The sequence below is a fragment of the Uloborus diversus genome, chromosome 9 (assembly GCF_026930045.1).
Source record: "Uloborus diversus isolate 005 chromosome 9, Udiv.v.3.1, whole genome shotgun sequence".
Taxonomy (NCBI): domain Eukaryota; kingdom Metazoa; phylum Arthropoda; class Arachnida; order Araneae; family Uloboridae; genus Uloborus; species Uloborus diversus.
This window is the reverse complement of record NC_072739.1, coordinates 28057626-28080084: the sequence shown is the minus strand read 5'-3', so window position 1 is coordinate 28080084 and position 22459 is coordinate 28057626. Positions and strand designations below refer to the sequence as shown.

At 33.4% G+C, this 22459-nt stretch overlaps 1 protein-coding gene across 1 annotated transcript; it reads left to right on the top strand.

The window, feature by feature from the left end:
* The first annotated feature begins 2802 nt into the window (after window positions 1-2802).
* On the top strand, window positions 2803-19713 carry LOC129229996 (lysozyme M1-like). Its single transcript, XM_054864381.1, has 2 exons — window positions 2803-3025; window positions 18751-19713. Exon 2 carries the CDS (start codon window positions 18995-18997, stop codon window positions 19604-19606), a length of 612 nt encoding a protein of 203 aa, XP_054720356.1. The 5' UTR covers window positions 2803-3025; window positions 18751-18994; the 3' UTR covers window positions 19607-19713.
* Window positions 19714-22459: the final 2746 nt, after the last annotated feature.

Here is a 22459-nt window from a genome sequence, read left to right as displayed (position 1 = left end):
AATTATAAGCAAGCCACTTTTCGTAAGTTTAAAGAAACTGGTCAGAGTGTGGAGAGGCTCCAGTATGGTAAGGCAAGGCGAAATTTTAAGTATTTGGTACGGATTCAGAAAAGGGAATTGGAGCAAAGGCTGGCAGATGACATTGATGGGAACCCTAAGAGGTTTTTTGCTTACGCTAATTCTGGGAAAGCTCGAAACAGTCAAATTGGGCCTTTGGTTGATGAGTATGGAAATTTAATCCAAAACGATAGGGATATTGCAAATGTTCTAAATAACTTTTTTTCCAGTGTGTTTAACGATAACTGTATCTCAACAGTTGACACTAACAAGACACAAGCGATTATACAGCTTGAGGATTTTGTATTTTCCAGGGAGGAGGTTTTATTTCATTTGAGAAAGATTAAAGCAACTAAAGCTCCGGGACCAGATAATATCTATCCAAAAATTTTAGTTGAATGTGCAGAGGAATTAGTGGATGTTATTTTGAATAGTTTCAATGCTTCTTATAACTCAGGGACGGTGCCAGAGGACTGGAAGCTGGCTAACATAACGCCCCTCTTCAAGAAGGGGTCTAAAGGTATTGCTGGGAATTATAGACCTGTAAGTTTGACTTCGGTGATTTGTAAGATTTTCGAAACTTTGATCAAAATTAAGATCATGATGTTCTTAGAGACTAATAGTCTATTGACTAGTTTGCAGTATGGTTTCAGGAAAGGTAAATCCTGTACTACTAATTTATTGCATTTCTGCGACAAGGTTACCTCAGCTTTAGATAACAAAAATTGTGTGGATATTGTTTATATTGATTTTCAAAAAGCTTTTGACAAGGTACCGCATGTTGCTCTTCTCAACAAGTTAGCTGACATTGGAATAGGAGGAAAAACTTTACTTTGGGTTAGAAATTGGCTTACTGGTAGGAAACAAAGAGTAGATGTGAGAGGAAATCATTCTAATTGGAGTGATGTTTTAAGTGGGGTTCCTCAAGGATCAGTTTTAGGGCCTCTTTTGTTTATTATATTTATGAATGACATCAATGAAAATATTTCTGGAAGCATGAATTGTTTTGCTGACGATGTAAAAGTTATGGGGATTGTCGAAAATGAAGAACAAGTAAAACAGCTGCAAGAGGATTTAGATCATATAACTAAGTGGGCAGATAAATGGGGTATGGCAGTTAATGTAGGGAAATGTCAAGTGCTACACTTAGTTCATGGAAATAAGCGTATGAGATATCGTTTACAGGGTTCAGTCATAAATCAGGCTGAAAATGTTATGGATCTGGGTGTCTTTATAAATCAGGGCTTCAAGTTTAGTCAACAGTGCAGTATTGCTAGTAACAAAGCCAACAAAATGCTTGGGTTCATCAATAGATCTATTTCAAACAAATCTAAGAAAGTTCTTCTGCCTTTATATAGGAGTTTAGTAAGACCTCATTTGGAGTATGCTGTTCAGTTTTGGTCGCCTTATCTGAAGAAAGATATTTTTGTATTGGAAAGGGTTCAAAGAAGGGTAACTAAATTAGTAAGGGGACTCAGATTTAGATTATGATACCAGACTTAATAGGCTTAACATGTATAGCCTGGAGCAAAGGAGAGTCAGAGGGGACATGATTCAGTTATTAAAATTTATCAAAATGAAAGATGTAAATGGATTAAATTTTTGCGGGGAAAGCAGGACAAGGGGTCATTGTTTTAAGCTATTTAAATCTCAGGCTAACTTGGAAATCAGGAAAAACTACTACTTTAGCAGGGTCGTGGGCACTTGGAATAGCTTACCGGAAGAGGCGGTAGTGAGCATGGGAGTGGATAGCTTTAAGAGGGCCATTGATCTTCATTGGGGACTAATTAATTGACTAGGACCAGACTAGCTGGGCCCAGAGCCTGTTGCTGGTCGTCACATTTGTATTTGTATTTGTATAAACAAGTTGTCTCGTGTCATGTCTGTCACAAATGGAATTTACCTTATGCTGTTCAATTTCATGGCAAAATATTTCTTTCAGAAATTAACTCTATAAAGATTCTTCCTGTTAAGATTACTTCTTCAATCTTCATATCGTTTCTTGTTGAGTAATCTTCCTCTTAGCCTGCCATCAAATGAGCATTTATTGATTTTCATATTCTTGGATCATTTTGCTGTTGAATTTACTGTCAAAATTCATGCATCTTAGTTCAAGTATTCTTACTCTTAGCCTGCTTTATAGAGGTACAACAAGTGAATGTTTTATCATCGGTAAAATATTTATTTCCTGATCTCTAAATAGTTGAAACTAATTAGCTGTTTAATTAACTACTTAAAATTATATTCCAGATTTTTAATCTTGAGTTTTACTGCTAAAAATTAACATTCCTTTCAAACAAATATTTAAGTCAAGATTCTTTCTGTTGTGCTACGCTACAACAAAGATGCACAACAAATGACATTATTTTGTTTCAGTATTGTCATTTAGCGTAATTTTCTAAGCTAGTAGTTTAGAGGCGTGACTTCTCTACAAAATGTATTGAACACAAACCCTTTGAAATTCCCTCCCCTTCCCACTTTAAATGTTTGAAATGACAGGCCTGCCTCCAACTCAATGGCTCATTTGGCTTTCAGTACAAAAGCATTCTAGAAATTCTGTATGTTTTGTCAATCGTTCACGATCCTCCTTCGAGCCCATCCTCCTTCATGACGTCATTATTCCTACGGTTAGTTACTGATAACAGTAGGGACTCTGTTTCCATTTCTCTTATCGAAACACTGAGCCTTGGCGTCGAATATAATAAATCGACACTCGAATGTTCGAATAGGCGGCATTGTTTTGAGCTGAATGGCTTATCAAATAGAAATAGAAAAAAATGTGCAATTTTAGTAACTTTTTAAAATAAAGCATGGCAGATTATACATTTATATTCGTTTAGTAGTAAAAGGCCAAAGGGTCCGACCGATTGTGTTTTTCTTCATTTGTCGTTCATTCTTGTATTCGCTGTTGTGAATAGCTTTGATATCCTGATAATCCTTTGCAGTTGTTTCACTATTCACTAAATTGGTATGAATACTTTTTTTGTTCTTGGGGTTTTTTTTTTTGTTTTTCTGCGTTTTCGGGAAGAATATCTGTTGTGTAACGTTGAACATTTAGTTCTTAATGTAATATTTTTTTCACCGTTCAAAGCAAAAAGCATCGTTACCAACCGACTCGAAAAAAAAAAATGTCAGTTTATAAAATGCGTCCTTCCCCCCCCCCCCCCTCCCGTTTTTTCACTATTTTACTGAAAGGTTTCCTGATTTAATTTCCAAAACACATTTTGACCTATTAAAACTGAAAATATGGTATGGGTCATTCCACGTCAAATCAACCACAAAAATGGGATTTTAACACCCACCGTCTCGGAATTTGATAAAACTTGGTATACTTCATCCCTTTATGGTTATAAGCAACCCCCTAATTTTTTTTCTTTTAATATCAATTCGTTTTGATTTTATAGCCTTTTGAAATTCGGCGATTTTGCATTTTTTATCATTTTTGAGACACTCAAACTGAGAAGATGTTGTTTATTAAAAAAATTGTTTCTTGGTAAGTAATGCTATAATCTTTCTGAAAATTTTTGCATAAAATTTAAAGACTTTGAACATGTTGATAAAAAATATCTTAATAGTTTTAGTTTACATAAGAAATTTTTAAAAAATTGGAAAAGTGAAAATTTTAAATTTTTTTTGTCAAAAACAGGTGCTGACATAATTCTGAATTTCAACAAGAGGGTCAGCTTTAAAAATAATAATTTTTTTAAAAAATGATCATGAATATGTATTCTAACTTATCCAATAAAAAACATTAGGGGACTTTGAGGGATTCTGCCCCCCCCCCCCCCCATTCTGAAAAAAAAAAAAGCAGGAAACATCATACAGACAATCTCTTCCATATTCTTAAAAACTGAATTGTCAGCAATTACGACAAAAATTCAAATATACAGTGTGTTGAACATTGGACTCAAATGTAAAAAAAAGTCTAAGCTTCTTTTTCATTTGAAATAACTTAAAATATGGGGTAGTTCCACCCCAAATCTACCGTAAAAATGGGATTTTAACATGTACCACCTCAGATTTTGATGAAACTTGGTATACTTCCTTAATTTGTGGTAAAAAGCAACCCCTTAGTTTTTTTTTCTTTCAATCTCAATGTATTTTGATATTATAGACTTATCAAATTTTTTGATTTTGCATTTTTTGTCATTTTTAAGACATTCAAACTGAACTGTTATTTAATGGGAAAAAATTGTTTCTTAGCAACTAATAAACTTACCTTTTTGGAAATTTTCATAAAAAATGCTTAGATTTTGAATATTTTTATTAAAAATATCATAATAATCTTGGTTTATACTAAGAATTTTTAAAAAATTGGATAAAGAAAAATTTTGATTTTTTTTTTTTTTGGTGAAAAAAGCCATTGTCAAATTTTTAACATCAGGGTCAGTTTTAAAAATCATGTTTAACAATGAAAAATGATCATGAGTATGAGTCCTAACTTCCCCTATGAAAAAAGTTATGGGTCTTTTAGGGATTCTGCCCCCCCCCCCCCCCCTTCAGAAAAAACGAAAGCATCAGAGAAAAGCTCTTCTATGTCTTTGAAAACAGAGTTCCCAACAATTATTTAAAAAAAAAATATATATATATATATAAAGTGTGTTTAATATTGAAGTCAGACATATAAATTTAATATTTAAGCTTTTTTTTTAATTTGAAATAGTTAAAAATTGTTTAAAATATAGACATTCTGAAAATAAGATATCATGAAATTTAAAAGTTACAGACAATAATATCTGCATACAGATTACTGCATTTTAGTTAAGACAACGGAAAACAAAAATTAACTCTTAACACCAATTTATAATCATGCATTTTCTAGCACTTTCAGGATCCCCCCCCTCCCACCTAAACCCTTATGTTTGAGAAAAATTGCTATAGTGGAACTGTATTTTGTAGTAAGTTACCGCCCTAATTCTCCTGGCTTGCTAATTCTGTATTAGCTACCAGTTTGTTTGGCTCTCTTGGCTCCCTTAAGAGATTTTTCGCCTCCAGCTCATGTGATTCCTATTCCGGGCTGATGAGTGCTAAAAAGCACGAAACTGCAGTCCTCTGATGGAATAACTGAGCTGGCGGTGTATTTTAAGTATAGTGGAACTGTTTTTCATTTTAGTGTTACTGCTGTACAGCAACAAATTCATCCTTTTCATTTCTTGAAAATAGTTAACACCCCTTAAAAGTTGATAGCTTGATTGCTTAGTAATAATATGTTCTAAATAAAGCAAATTACCTCCCCCCCTCCCTTCATAGCAAATGAGGAAATAAATTGCATCTCTCATATTCAATGGATTTTTGTATATTTTTTAATGAGAATAAGAAACTAAATTAGTATTTGCAAGGGAAAAAAACAATATTTGTCCGGATCCCCCCCCCCCCCCCAACATAGCTTGCATCTTTTCCTCAACTGCTTTTGGGAGTGTACACTAGTGCAATGCAATTAAGTGCAATAAATAGAATAGAGAAAAGAAATTAATATAAAATGTGCTAATTCAAACTACAACGGAACCTCCATAACTCAACAAACCAAGGAAACATGAAAAAATTTCGACTTAAGTGGACGTCAACTTACTGGGGTTCTAAAATTTTAATTCCTAAAGAGTTTCTGTGTGTACAACTTACTTACTGATGCTTAATATTCACATTATGAAAACTAATTCCAGTAAAGGAATTTTCTATTCTTTTCGTTTTCTTTCTTTGAAAAGTATATAGTAAAATCAATAATATATTTGAATATGTTGTGAAGCATAAATACCTAATTGTTGAAAAGAGATAAAAGCTTCTTGTTAGTCATGTCTGTTAAAGATAAAAAGTCCTGCTCACACTTATTTAGAATACAGGTATAATGGTGCCTTCTTTCTCTACAGTTTGGTATATTTTATCCTATCCTTTTAGAATTGCACTAACAGCACAGAGTGGTTGCGTACTCCCCTGGATAAAAGATAGAATTCTCTAAAAGAGATTTCCTAAAACTCTGAGAAAAAGTTAATATGAAAGAATGTTGGTAGCAAAAATTGAACTAGAATAGCAATTGGGTGTGGACTGATAGGGGGTTCTCGCAAATGTGTGTCAAGCTAGATAGATTTTCAGTCATTGAATTTGGCATTGGGCCAACCCTAAGAAAAATAAATGTCCAGTTATAGGGGTTATCAGTGTGTCCAGTTACTGAAGTTTCACTGTATTTAAACAGGAATATTTAGAGTAGAATGTTTATAAATCATTTGTATAAAATAAAAAGTGACTTTAAACAACATATCGCAATTCAGGGGCGGATACAGAAAAATCTTTTGGAGGGGGCACGGGAAATTGAACTTTTCTGGGCTAATCTGTTTGATAAGCGGAAAACAAATCCATGTTTCAGTTTGATATTGCACTTGATTAATGAAACAAGTTAAAAGCTCTGCGAACTAGAAGTGTCTAGCTTCGAATTTGTCTTTTAGTCTGTTCTTTGCCCAGTTGGTTAAGAGAAATCATTACTGGACAGATATCAAATTTTTACTTGTATTTGGCCTAGATCTGATTACATACAACACAATAATTAGAATGACATACATATTTTCTAATCTTCTTAGTAGGAAAACAGACATAAGGTAGAAGGAATTTAAGAACTATGAGCTGGTATTTATAGGATTTGTGATACTTTGTATTAATTGTCTGGTTATAAATTAGAATTAGATGATTTCTCTTTTAATTTCTATGTTGTCTTAATGCATACTAAACAATAATTTTTAGTATGCATAAATTGTTGTAGGAAAATTTCGAATTTCGCGATAACCTGTTTTTATTGTTTATTATTAATTTATTTAATTAACTACTTTCAATTCAAAAAAATCTTGAGTATTAAAATGTTTAAATTTGGGTTCACACACCAATGTATGTCATTATTCAAATTTTTTTTTGATGCTATTAGTAATTAGCTAAGTTTGTAAGATTGTGATCGATTTTTTTTCTTTTATCAAAATAAGGGGGGCAAGGGGGCAGAATCCCTCAAAGTCCCCTAAAGATTCTCATTTTATATGTTAGCACACATGTTACTGATCATTTAAAAAAATATATAAATTATTTTAATTTAGACCCTCATGCCAAAAAATTAAAATTTTGAAAATCATTTTTTTATTGAAAAAATTTTAAAATTTTCAGTTTGTTAATTTTTTTCAATTGCTGAATATAAATTCAGATCTTTGATATATTTTTTTCTAAAATGCTTGAAGTCTTAATGTATAATGTGAAAATTTTCAAAAACTTTTTATCTTTAGTTGTTGAGAAATAATTTTTTTTGCAAACGGCTGCAGTTAATTCTGAGAGAACTGTGAATGACAACTAAGGCAAAATCTCAAAACTTTGAAGGGTCATAAAATAAAAACAATTTAAAATAGAGAAGAAATACTTTAGGAGGTTACATAGGACTATGAAACATAGAAGTATACAAAGTTTCATTGAAATCTGAGATGGTGGGTGTTGGGGTGTGGTTGAACTGACATGGAATGACCCGTATACGAATTGAAAGTTGTTCGGCCTCGATAAGACCCATTTAAAATTAAGAGATTTTTAAACTATCCAAATTTAGCGTTTGGCGGGAGGGGTGGGACCGGGGGTAATCCTAGCTTTTAAAAGTAACACTATATGTATTTATGAAGAGAAAATTCACATTAAGAGCAACGTAATTTGAATTAGCCTTCCTACGGTGTTCAGGTCTTTTTGACCCATTTCAAATTTGTTTCTTATGTATCTAATGTGTTTTTCGGAATTTTCAAAAATATTTTGTGGCTTTGTTTTTATAGCCATTGTAAATATTACTTTGTGTGCAGTTTTTCAAAAAACTGATAGGTTTTTTCCAGAAATTTTTTTAGCACGGAGTTAATCGACTCATTTTTGGCCCATGTCAAATTTCAGTTTTTAGGAAGATATTGTACCAAAATTTTCACTTTTTCAACAGGGTTCGTTGATTTAAAGCAGCTTGATTAAAATCACGATTTAAATCAATTGATTTTTTAAAAAAAATCATTGATTTAAATCAGTTGATTTGATTCAAGTGGTTTTTTTTAAGTCAAAATCCTTATCAGTTCATTATATTTTTATAAATTCTGCATTTTTAGAATGTGTAGCTCTAAATTTAACTACACTGCACTATACAATCTTAACATCAACAGGCAAAAATCATAGATCCCTCTTGATATGTGTGAAACATTTTCTTTCTTGCAATTACTATTTAAATTTTAATTTCTTGGCTACGGTCTAGTGAGATTACTGGGGTGAACTGAAAGTATTTTCTTCTTGATGTCATGGGTCAACTGAAATCCTTCTCCTGTTTAGTTCCGAAGCATTATCCCCCCCCTCCCCTTATGTGTAAGCCCACGCAGGGACAGTGTATCTATGATACATGAAATGAGGGGTACCCCTTGTGGGACACCATATGTCTATAATTCTGGGACAGTGTGTGTCTATAATACATGAGTGATGCCCCATTTTATGGCGTCCATGGCAATTGCCTCGCTCTCCTCCCCCTCTCACCCATTGACGGCTCTGGCAACACATTCATGTTTGTGTGCTAGTCTTTTGTGCATTTTTAGTGTCCCTAGCTCCATACTAAATGGCGCTAGGGATATTTTGCTGTTCTCACTCTCGTTCGTTTTGGTAACCGAATTGAATAGACTTCTTGCAAGTTTTGTTTTGTTTTCATGGACTGCATACCTTGGTTTTCACGTTTGTGTTTTTACGTATTCGGTTAGAAACTCGTCGAAGTTTAGGATATGACTATCATAGTCTCGGACTTAGTAAAGATGAAATTGAGGAAATGTTGCTTACTTGTGGTATGTTTCAGAAAGCGAACTATTATCCAATGGTGACTCAGACGACGAATGTGACAAATCGACGAGTCGGACGACAAGTCTTGTTAGCAAAGAATGATTAAGTTGAGTGGAATTCAGAGCCACCGGTGTTATGTGAAAGGCATGAAGTAGAAAATATTGTGAACATGACTTCAGGGCCCACAAGATTCAGCATATCAAAAATTGACGCTGAATATTCTGCGCTTCTGTTTTTTTTCTCTAACTTATTTAAATATTGAAGCCCAGTGGCTCAGAAGTAGCGCTTCACGGGGCATGGTCGACTCAGCAGTTCATCCCTTCAGTGGGTCGATAAAATCAATACCGAGCTTGCTTAGGAATTAAACCCTGGGGGTTCCACGTTAGGCTGGCTGCCTAACCGGAACATCTGCCTGGCATCCCAGAACCCTTGGTCAGGAAGACTGAATGGGCACAGTAGGCCTTGGCCCCTATGGGCTATCGTGCCACTGGGTTGGGGGGGGGGGGGGTATAGTTTTGTGGTGCATTGATTGCTAAATTAAAGTTCACAATCACTAACTTTTCAAACAATCTGTAACGCATGTTGAATCCCAATAGGGCTTTAAATCTACAGAAGGCTTGGAGTTTTTTCAATTCTTTTCAGTTTGTTTCAAAAGTGTGATGAATTCAATAGCTATTTATTATAAGTGTTATCTTTTTTTTAGTATTTCTGTGTCTGAAATTTTGCATTTGATTTTAAACACTTTCATAAGACTGACAACAACATTTAAATTTACAGAAACAGAATTAAGTTAATTTGTTTGTTCACAAAGTAACCAAAGAAAACTAACTGAGCAATAAAAAGTACAACTACTTTTAAAATCATTCAGTTTACTTATTTTTTTTCAATATTTAAATAGGGGAAGGTGTTGTACCTTGGGCCACTTTTTTTTTGGAGTTATTTCTTGAGACAAATTTAACCTGTAGATTCAATTTTTTTAATGGGAAAGAACACTAATACATTTAACTTCTTAAAAATATATTTGCTTTGAAGAAAATATTTAAAATAAAGTTGTCAAAAGTAATGAAGTAAGAAAATGCAAAATGGCCCAAGGTACAACATGGTTCTGTACTTTGGGCCACATGGTGTTGTACCTTGGGCCACATTAAAAAAAGTGAATTTAAATGCAAAAAAAGTTTTTTATGTTACACTTTATACAATCAAAATTACATCATTAAATGAAACTATAAACTAATATAACAAATGTTATATTTTTTAAAATCTACCGCAAAAGAAATTTGGCAAAGTTGGCACTCAGACTGTCCAGCTGTAATTGGTGGCGGTAACACTATCTCAATGTCATCAATGTTAATGATATAAAGATCGTCTTTTTCTATGATAAATTTATCTGTATTGCCACAATGCTTGTAAAACTTTACTTCTAAGTCGCCTCCACCTAAATCTTTTATGACTTCTGCTATAAAATGAGAAATTTTCTTCTTTCCTGCAAATCTGGTTAGCACAAAGCTCCCTTCTGTTAAGTCTTTAATAATTTTATTTTGTTTGTATTGAGTAATTTCCTCTTGCGTTGCATCATCCTCACTGGAATCTGCATATGGTATCTCAAAATCACTTTCAGAACTTGATTCTGTTATTTCTTTTGGCGCAATTCTTTTTGATACAGTTTGATGTTTCTTTTGTTCAATTTGTTCTTTCTCAGGAGTGTCTGTTAAAATTCTAGTTTTTCCACGTTTCCTTCCACGAGAAATTGTTTTCCTTGGTCCTGCTTTTGGAAAGGGTCTAATCATTTCAGGAGAGAATGCAACAGGAGATGATAAAATGGATGTTGATGCAAGTGTACTTGATTGAGATCCAGTGGCATCTGTTGCTCTATTGATGGTATAAGGACGATCCGTCACATAAGAAGATAGGAATTCATCCGCTTCAAAAATATTTTCATTAAGGGGATATATTCCTTTACTCTTGAAACCTTTTTCTATATTGCTTTTAGTAAATGCCTTGTTGAAAATTTTTCCAATTAATGCAGCAATATCATAAATTGTTACAGGTTTTCCTGCATTTTCCATTATCCACTCATTAAGAGACACATTGTAATAAGTTTTATAAGGGCCAAATACAGCTCGGTCTAGTGGCTGCAGTTTATGTGAAGTATGGGGTGGCAGAGTGAGGATAACCACCTCATTTTGCTTAGCTAAATTAATAGCTTCAATTGATATTTGCGATTCATGATTGTCAATAATTAGTAGAACAGGATCAGTAATAGAAGCCTTGACAAAATTCACAAAATGTTTGAGATAATCGATGAATAAACGCTCGTTAGACCATCCAGATGACCTCCAATTGAACCTGTTGGTGCACCTCTTATCATATGTTCTTTAAAATGTACACGTGGAAAAATTAGCATTGGAGGGACATGATTTCCGATCGCATTAATTGCTGCAATCATAGTCACATTCACACCACGCTCGCCTGATGTCATGCTCCCAACTTGTTTTTCACCCTTTTCACACATAATTCTAGGAGGAACATGAACATTTGAATTTCCTGTTTCGTCTAAATTATAAATTCTATCTGGTGTGAACTTATACCGTAGCATCACATCTTTAAGATTTTTGAAAAATAAAGAAACTTTTTCTTTATTAAAGCTTGTTGCACGGGAGAGACTTGTAGCTTCAGGTTTTCTAAGTGTTAGTGATGGATGACGTTTCCGTAAACCTCTCAACCACATAATACCAGCAGATTTTCTATTTTCCCAATTTTGAGGCATAATTATGGTATTCATCTTTCCATATTGATATGTTAACTTAAGAACATCTTTTTTGGTTAGTCCATAGTGGAGTTTAGCTGCCTGCTTCACATAATTTACAAGCTCATGTTCTTTATCTCTTGTAAAAACCTTCTTACCATCATTTTGAGCAATATATTCAAATGTTTTTGATTGACCAGATGAATTTTTAAACTTTTTGAAATGTCTATCTAGTGTGGTTCTGGGAACACCAAAGTTCTTTGCAGCTGTTCTTACTTTAGTTCCATTTTCTAAAACATCATTAGCAGCTTGTTTAAGAGCAGCTGCGTCAACTTGTGGTCTAGTGATTCCAGTCTTGCTTCTTGGCATGACTAGAAAAAAAAAAAGATAAAAAATCATGTGTAAAATTTTCTTTAAAAAAAATAAATCACAATAGGATTAAGTTATTCTTTTGATTTAATTATTATGGATTAAGTTATTCTTTGATTATTATTATTACTATAGATAATAAAATAATATAGTGTTATAATCTATCGCCAAATTATACAGCATTAATCTTACACTAGTACTATTTAAATTCTTGTTTAGCTATTTGGCCATTATTACTATATTTTAGGTATTTTTAAAGTAATATTATATTATTTTATTGATAATGTTAAATATTTTTATTTAATTTTTAAATCGGGCTTAACTACAGAGTCCAAGATACAACACAGTTTATGACACAAAACACAGCATAATTAAGTGGCCTAAGGTACAACCACTTGGTTTTTTAGAAGAAAAAATGGCTACTGAGTTTGCAAGTTAAGTTTTAAAAACATAATTACTACAGAAATAAAGATAAAGAGTTATACTTCTTACTTGCTATTTTACTTCATCTGTTTTGTAAAAGCTGTTTTCAACAAAACAAAAAACATAAAGCACAAAAAATTTACTTTAGCATAGGCAAAACTTTCTATTCCAACTTTTGTCAGCATGCACATAAGATATAAGAACAAAACAAAGAATACAATGCCCTCTAGTGTCAAATTGACAAAGTGGGATGGGTTTTGGCCTGCCATTTGTTGTCTGAAAAGAGAAATGCATGCTGGCCCAAGGTACAACATGGCCCAAGATACAACACCTTCCCCTACATATATTAAAACTATAAATTTGATTCATTCGGAAGTGGACAAAGTAATAACGGGTGGATTGTGTACTATATTACAATGTGATGAGCGAAAAAGTAATCAGTCCTCAGAAATCTAAAGCAGTAGTGTAACATTTTTATTTTGATCCTTAGATATTTGTAAAGAATTTTTAAATGTTTTGATAATACAATGATTTTTATATCATTTTAGCTTTTCACTTACTTAGTTCCAAATAGCTTTCCTGCGTTCCCTCTTTCGAGCAAAATCCTAGATAACAGAGCTGTAATCAATATTTGCGGCAACTTGAGATTTTATACATGAGATTGCGAATATTCAGTTTGTCATCACTCATGGCACTTCTTGGATAATTTTCTATCTTTTTAAGCAGAAGAAATTTCTTTTCACCAGAGCAGTTAGTAATTGGAATCGGGAAAACCAATCTGTAACATAATGCCAATATTCGGATACACATTTTGAAGAGAAAGGATTCTCATGTAATTTAAAGTGCCTGTCAATGAGTTATCTTTAAAGTTTTGAACTGTTGCTACACAGTGTGCTTGAAAGTGACAACATTCGTCAATAAGGTAATCTGCTAAATTATTAGGGTGCTTGATGAGATTTTGAGTTTTGGTCTTCAAAGCACTTTCTTGTAAATTTCCTATGCATTTTAGGATTTCGCAAAGAACATTGAACTGTTCTTGGCATACAGTGTTAGCCTTGTATCTTTTTTTAAAATTCATTTACAAATTGGTCCATGATAACTAGGAAGGTATTAATAATAAAAATTCCCCTTTTGGCTGTGCAACCTCAAATTCGCCGTCATTTTCTGTAGAAAATAATTCAAGGTTCTTTCTGCTGGCCTTTGTACACAACAAATAGTGGCCAGTATATTCCTTTGTGGAAACACGAAATAGAACTGTATACATTGATTTCCCACAATCGGCGGATTGTAAATACGCTGTGCATTTTTTTTTTTCAAAAATACTTTGGATGACCTAGAATCAGTTGACAAACCTGCTTCATCTAGTTTAAAATTAATCAGGCTCATTTATCAAATCATTTTCTATTAGTAATTTTTCATAATGATTAAAAAAAAAAACCTGTTTCGTCATTCAATGCTCTGGGCTTTGTCAAAATCTCTGCTTTTCTTTCCTCAAGCTCATGTTTCAATCTTTTTTCAAACCCTCGAATCCTTTCAATACCAGGTTTTCCATTGGGAAACTGTTTTTGAGTGCTTTTGTTTTCAGTTAAGTAACTTTCAACTAAATTTAAAACATCTTTTCTGTCGAATGGAAAACCACACTTGCCCAAAAATTGCTAACCTACAACTATGCACTTTTCTTCTTCAGTAGTCAAGAAACATTTCCTTCCTGGTCCTGCATGCGAGAGTTTTGTTTAATCTCTCATCTTCTTACAGTTGGCTCTGGAACTAAATGTTTTTTTTGAAGCAGTGAAGATCCTTTTTCAACTTCTAACAAAGCATTTTGCAGGTCATCTTGAGTGTACTTTGGACCATCAGTTTTTTCACATAATGTCCAGGTGTTGTCAAACTGTAATAAAAAAGATAAAATGTATTATCTGCAATAAAACATAAACATCTAAATAAATTACCAATATTTTCCTAACTAAAATATTGAAAAAAAAAAAAAAAATAAATAAATAAATAAAAAATAATTAAAAGTTAATTAAAACTTAATAATTATGTTTATACTTGGTGTAAAATAAGGGTCATTCCATGTTAAATCAACGAGCTTCACAACTTCATCATTATGGATTCCAACAAATTTCACAGGATTGATTATATATCGCTCATGGGCTGCAGTAGTGGAATAACTCAGAAAACAGTGGTTTTGAATTAAGAACAAAGTGTAAATATGAAAATACATTATTTTCAGCAGCAATACTAGCGCAACTCATAATTTAGTATTACGCCGTAAGATGGCACAAGTAAAATGCATTTCTCATGCAATTTCCTTAGCAATGAAAACTTTAAACGCTCTTATCTAAACGATTTTTTCAAAACACGATTTTTTTGAGTTGTGCCGCTATTGCAGCCCATGAGCTATATGTATAAAATGATACAGAAAAGTTTTTTTTTTTTCAGATTTTTAAGTTGCCCGTTTTTTTTGTGTAGGGTTCTAAAAAGAGGGACAAAAATGCAATAAACGAGGTTTTAGTTATTACAAAAAGTTAATTTTCTCAGCTTCTATAAGAGTTAGGGAGCTCATTTTGGTTTTATTACAAAGCTTTTGAAATGGGCTTTTATAGGATGTGCCACATGTTAAGGTTTGTGGTCATTAATATTTAAAGATCACGAAAAATATAATTTGACCTCGAATATTTCAAAAAGTTACCTTTTAAAAATCTGGATTAAAAAAAAATACTCATGCACTGTATACGTGGAAAAAAAATTTCATAATGGGATTGCAATGGGATCATAGTAAAACAAAATAGTGAACATATATCTACTGATTTCTTAAATGCAAATTGTAACGTTTCCAAAAATATTTACAGGACGCAAGTTATTTTTACAACTTCTGGTTAGCATTGTCCATTTCTTCCTTCGACAAGTTATAAATTCTTCCTGTGAGATTTATGATGGGATCAACTTTTGATATTACATCATCTACAGGTACATTCAGAATATCCTCTATGTCTGGATAGTAAAAAGAAGGTGAAGGTCCATATGGGTGCGAGAATTTTATCTTAAGCGTTTGATTTTCTTCATCAGAGTCTAAAACACAACCTAACCACCAATGTCCATCAAACCTGCAGATTAAAAACCCGACCATTTCTGCGAATTCAATATTATACCGAGCAGCTCGTACGTATTCTATTCTTGATTTTTTTTTTTTTTTGAAAATGAAAATATTTTGACTTCCATGTGATTTCATGTTCAGCGGAATGAAAGAATGGAGTTTCTGAGTACTTGGTCTTCTTCTTGCAGTCATTTAACCTGCTTTTCAAAGTCTCTTCTTTATGTTCTTCTGTTGTACTATACTGAAAATGTATTGTTTTAATAAGATCTTTTGCGCATTCGTACAGCTGTCGAGGAGTCATAATTTGGTTCATTCATGCTTTTTTGCCGTGAGATGTTGCAAAAAAGTGCCATTGTGCCTTGATACCAAAGTCTGACTCATGATAGGAGAGATTCGGAAAATTACATTGATTTATATACTGAGAAGTAGCACCATCATAGTAATAAATTAAGTTTGATTTTGCGGTGTAATGAGATTGCATGAAAGAAATTAAATGGATTTTGAAGATGGACCCCTGTTGTGTCATGTACAAGTCAATCAGAAATCATTACTAGAGATGTATTCATTACTGTTTTTGTGGAAACATCCTGAAAATAAATGGTGAAGGGGTGAACTGTAGCTTGTGAGCATTGTTCCAATGGAAACCTTGAGCAGCATCCTGGAGGATAAAAGAATAATTCTCTGCAAAGTCGTAGATTACAAGTTATTCTATTTCTTTTAGCATTTGTTTTAGATGGGTGAGATAGCTAGAGTGTTACTTGCAAGAAATGAATCATGAGTCAAATGAGTTGAAATGAGCCTCCTTTCTTGAGTCTCTCCTTTTTTTAAAATCTTGTATCCACTGTTTATATGACGTTTTTAATGCAGTTGAACTCAAAAGCTTCTTTGACTCTTTACAACCCAGAACAATTTATACAATTTCCAAAGTAACAAGCTTCAGTAGGTAGGATTTTCACACACTGCGTATTTCATAATCCCTTTGTAAGAGGTCATTGGTTTATTACCTTTCATCAGTTCTTAAATTCTGCATTGACTAATCATCAGTTTTGCATTTTGGTGTGTTGTACACACACTGTGAGTTCCATTTGACCTTCAAGAAGTAATTCGGCCTGGGTTCACAAAACGTTGAAAATCCTATTTTCAGCAGAGGGTATTTTTGTTTAAAACTTTTCTTGGAGATATTTCTTCTCACCTAACATTTTTTCTTTTCCGAAGAGGTAATTCACTTAAAGCTATCAAACTTTTGTTCATAGCATTCAAAGCTTCATCTTTTTGTGTGGTACATAAAGAGGGCTTTTATTCTGGAGGCTATGACTTTTGCGACGTTTCTATTTAAAAAAAAAAATCAAAAATGTAAACATGTCGGCAGCCCTGCAGAAGTAAGTAACATACCCCTTAGCCGAACATATTACATACAGATACTTTGATCCTAACATTGGAAGAGGGAAGTACAATTTGTTGTACAATCAAAGCAAAAGTTTAAGTTCTCTTACCTTATTAATAAAAGACTTCTTCTGTCGATTCATTAAAATGCTTGGGCAGTTCAAGAACCAGTAACAGAAGTTCATTAGGGCTATAGATGTCCATGTCTGTCTCAGCCATGAATGCTTTTACTTCCTTCCCACTGTTCGATCGAAAAAAGGACAGCAACGTATTCTGCAATACGTCAGTCAATTTGATGTCAGTAAGAAGGCGAAAGTGGGCTTCAGTGCCCCTTTCAGTAAACAGGATTGGCCAATCCTTCATCAGTTCTTCCATAACTGTATTGCTGTTTATTGCTGTCCTCTGCAGATAATAAGTTTCCTGCAGGAGTTGAATAGCTTGATCTGCTTCATTAATGATGCTTAATCTCTGCAGAATCCTCTTTTTGGTGATAAAGTCATCTACAAATGCATCCTCTGGCCAAAGAGGCTCGAATACTGCGCACCCATAACTTAATTTACACTATTTTTTTCTTTTATGGGTAAGGAATCTTGACAGCTGCTTGGTTTTCGTCGTACATTTTCGACTCTTGTGTATAATCTGTACGCAAAATTGTCTTATCGAGTTTTGAGCGTAATGGCATTGAACTTGACTAGCATTTATCTGCTGGCATTGCAGAACTGGGGGGGGGGGGTCATCTTAACCCCCCTTTCCAAGGTTTTTTTCCTGCTTTTTGGGTAGCAGATAGATGCCAACTCGCAAGAAATCACATCATCAGCTTCTAATTCATTCTTGGAAGCTGTAATAAGTAGGCGTGGGGCAGAAATCGTCAGCAGACCTAGTGTGATCTCCTGATACTGCATCCGTCTTTCATGTGCCACCATTAAGGCGCGGATGTCAATGGCCCGGACAATTTGGACGCCCAGTTTCCACCAGAAGAAACTAATGTATAGTTGAGGATTGTATTTTCAAATCCCAACAGAGTGGTGAAATAAGTTAGGAGAGAAAAATTTGTCTTCTTCCTATATTGTGTTGTATGTTCATCACTTTGAAAGCATTAGCACAAAAAAATGAATATCTTTCTTAACATTTTCGAGACATTTTAAATTCTACCATGATAATGACCTAATTCATAGGTGGAAGCTAGGAAGGTTACAACCATGTGGATTTTTTCCATGAGAAGGATATTAACAGAAAATTTTTAAGTCATATAATTGGTTCAGATCACACAACAGTATTTTGCGCCATTGTAGGACTATTGTTGTTTTTAAGAAATTCAGTGTAAAATGATACTGCATTTTTCAAGTAAAGTTTGAAGTTTTTGAAACTTGTTTAATTTTAGCCTTCAGTTTTCAGTGAAATAAATCGTTAAAGTATACATGTTTTAGACACTTCTTGCTATATATTGATACTAGCTGTACCCGCGTTGCGATGACCGTGCTAAAACATTCTGCAGCCAGCTTGAAGTGCAAAGAAGTGCTTTGGATGCTAAAAACATACAATATATGTTAATAGATTTTAGTTTCTAAAAATTGATAAAAACTGAATCTCGACCTCAAATTGGAGAAAAAACTTTTCTCTTTTTAGTATTTTATGTTTTGCGTAATTATTCTGGATATTTTTCCAAAAAAGTAAGTAAAGTATTATGATAAAAATCTCGAAACTTGGTAGTGTCTTATTATTTTTTTCACTGAATATATGTCAAACACTATAAACCGTTTAAAAATAAAATCAAGTTCTGTTGTTTATGGCATCTCACCAGTTAAAGGTGAAAAAGAATGTGTTTAACTAGTCTAATTTTTGTTCATTAATTGAAATTATTTTCTATTAATAGGTCACTCCTAATTAGAAGGCTCATTAGTGCTTCAGTGATACACTGCAACCTAGTTCCATCGAAACTTAATAAAAATATTTATGGAACAGTAAAGAAAAGTGGCTTCTTTTCCCTCTTGGTTTGATTGTATCAACTTTTTGTTTTGTAGTGCGATATTGATTCATTCCTGATACACCGAATCCCATATGAATGCTAATCAAACTTAGCCAAAATTTTTTCTAGGTTTATTTTATCATATGTCATTATGGAATCTTACAAGCTTGGTATAGATATATCACGCCATAACGGAGACATAGATTGGGTACAACTCACCCCTGATAAGAGTGGTATCAGTTTTATCATACATAAAGCTACAGAGGGTAGTACTTATCAGGATCCTAAGTTCGTTCAAAATTGGCAGGCTGCGTCCGCAGCAGGATTTCAGTGTGGAGGCTACCATTTTTTAAGGTTTGGTACTAGTGAACCTGAAGCACAGATGGAGAACTTCTTGGCTCAACTAAATAAAGTTGGTGAAATAACGACCAACAATATTATAGCATTAGATGTAGAGAAGGAAGAGGGTACCGCTGACATAGTGACTAATACATTACAAAATTGTGTTCATTACCTTAAAAACAGAAACATCACACCATACATATACACGACTCAAAGCTTCTGGAATAAATATGTGCCTAATACTCCTGAAATAATCAAGGCATGTCCTCTGTGGATTGCTAGGTGGAGGGATAAAGAGCCTTCACCAAGTGAACTACCATCTGGTTGGAAAGAATGGAAAATATGGCAGTATTCCAGCACAGGACGTTGCGTAGGTATTAAAGGAGATGTAGACTTGAATCGCATGATCATAAATGATTAGGAATTTTCACTGCGATAATTTGAAATACCGTAGGCAAAGCTAAACTATAGATAAAAATCATATTTTATGCCATGCATTTTTCTATTTTATGTGTTGTGAGTAATAAAGGTTATATTATCTCCTTTTAGATTGTTTCCTTGCTGATAAGTTAATGAACCTAGCAATTAAACAACAAAATATAAGGAAGTACGAGGTTGAATCAAACATGGGGTTAAATAACAGTTCCTTCAAAAAATCAGTCATAAAAACAATGCATAAAATATGATTCTGAAGCGAGGAAAAAAATTTGATTCTCACACCCCTGCAATAAGGCTTACTTATTAAAAGTATCGCACACTACAGAAAGTCCATTTACAGTGGCAACAATAATATAAAAATAAAACAAATTATACTATTAAATTTTAAAACATAAAGACTTAAAGATGTAAAATGACAAGTTAAAAATATCTAAATCACGACAATGAATGCTAAAAAAGTTCGTAAAATTTAAAAAGACGAAAATTATTAACATAGTTCCGTCTGGTAATTTTTTTTTTAAAAGGGAATAACTCCTAAGAGTCCTACTTCGGACAGCAAGTTGTATCGAATTAACGATATTTGAGCAGTCAATTAAATAATGTAGAACCTTATAGAGAAAAAGAAGAAACAATAGTTCACTGCGTGATTTAAGAGTGGGAACATTATAAATATTTCATACATGAGAGGTAAGAATAAGATAAAAAATCTTGATTATTAGTGCTGTGACATAAGTAATAAACAAATTTGGATTGAATCTGCTCAAGAGTTTTAGCTTTATTATTGTAGTAGAGATCCCAAATAAAGACTGCAGTACTCAGGTTTGGAGCGCACAAGACAAAAATAAAGAGCTTTAAGTGCTTGCTCATTAGAAAAATCTTTAGTCTTATCGTTGTTTTTCCGAGTGAAAACTCCTTAGCATAGATGCTATTTCTAAACAAAGTTCTCAGCCAAAACTAAATATTTTGAGTAAGTAGGATTTTAAAATGATAAACTGAAAAAAAAAAAAAAAAAAACTTTGTTTCTGCTTCCTGAAAAAGGGTTTCAATGACTGTTCTCACTTCACCTTTAATTTTGCGGTAGCGATTTGCCATTCTGGCACTGTAAGCATCACATAGTAGTTTATTTTCGCCTTTGGGGAAGCTGTTATACCAGTAATTGATCTTGGTAGCTTTCTTGCAACTTGGGTTTCGTTGGTAATCTATCTAAAACAGGCTTGTGCACTGTTATGGCAAAAGCGGATCATATTGAAAAGTGATGTTAATGCATCACAGTTGACTTTTTGATCAGTTTACAAGTGATTTTACAATCTACTTATTTGCCGAATTATTCACCAGTATATAACTGTTTTTATTTAGACTTGACACAGGGAATCTTGCGTTATTACATAGACTTAAGACCCTTCCAAAATGCACGAAAACATTGATATTTTTTTTGTTTTCGATTTGAATTCGTATATTGAAGGGTCTGGAATGATGACGGTATAAGAATTCTGATGTAAATTCATGTATATCTTCAGGTTTGTCTCGCTATATTATGATACAAATGTCTAAGTTAATTTTGTGAACACATTGAGTGGCATATGCTCTGTCTTTCATAAGTATGACTCTGTCTTTCCTTCCCTCATATTTTACCGCAGAAAAATTGAACCCATCTTACTCAATATTTATCTTAGAAATAAAAGCTATATTTACATCTCTACAATCAATAGCCCAATCCAACCACAAGAAGTGGGTGACATGCACTGACTCAGTGTAAGTTTAGTGGAGGCTATCACTCACTGCAACAACAATAGCCATCCTTTGGTAATCGAATCATATTCATTACACAATCGTTTCAAAGAGTTTTTTTTTGAAATTCTCTTTTGTTGGATCCTGGGACAGGTCGACTTCGGAGGCAATGAGGCAGCTGTTAAGGCTGCAAGTGTCTGTGTCGATGATCTTGTTCCTTTCGACGACATTAAAAATTCTGTTTTATATTGCCTTGACAGCTATTGGCAGAGAGCCTGGAATAGAGAAACGCAAAATAAACTTCACTCTATCCAGCCGTCAACGAAAGTTTTCAAGTCATTAAAGATCACCAGAAGAAAAGAAGTTCCAGCCCAACTTCATACTGGTCATGCCAGATATACTCATGAACATCTTTTCTCCCGAGAACAAGCTGCAATATGTAACACATGTAATGTCAATCAGACAGTGTTGCATATCCTTCGTAATTGTCCAAATTTCAATCATGCATGTTTGTTTTAAATTCTTCAATAATTTTAATCCATCTTCGAAGCAGGATACACCTTATCCTAAATTGTTCCCCTACCTTGAAGAGATTGGATTTTTGTCTCTTATTTAGTATTTGTCCTTGTCTTCGTCTTGTCTTTTTGCTATTGCAACCGATTTTATATAACTCGAAATTATTCTTTAAAATTACTTCATTTGGCTTGTTACTGAAAATTTAAAACTTGGTTTATGTGCCTTTTTTCGGCTAATTTTTCGAAATTCTAGGAGTTTTGTGAGCTTTTCTCTTTGAGCAATTTCTCCTCTTCGGCAGCTTTTTCAAATAAAAACAATCGTTTGGCGCAGTATAGCCTACTAAAGCTCTTGTGCCCAAAACTCCAATCTAACCAACCATAGTGCCTCATCGGTGGTTTCGTCAGCTAAAATGCTAAAAAAGCGACGCTATTTCACTTCAATTCATTTTGGGATTTTTTAATCAAAACTAGAAATTATACTTTTATAAGTGATCTCGGAGACAGCATCACCTGTGTCAATGCGAAACTTCAATTATGAACTAAAGTGTCCTTTACTTGCACTGTTAATGTGGAGCCATCATTCTTCCGTTAGG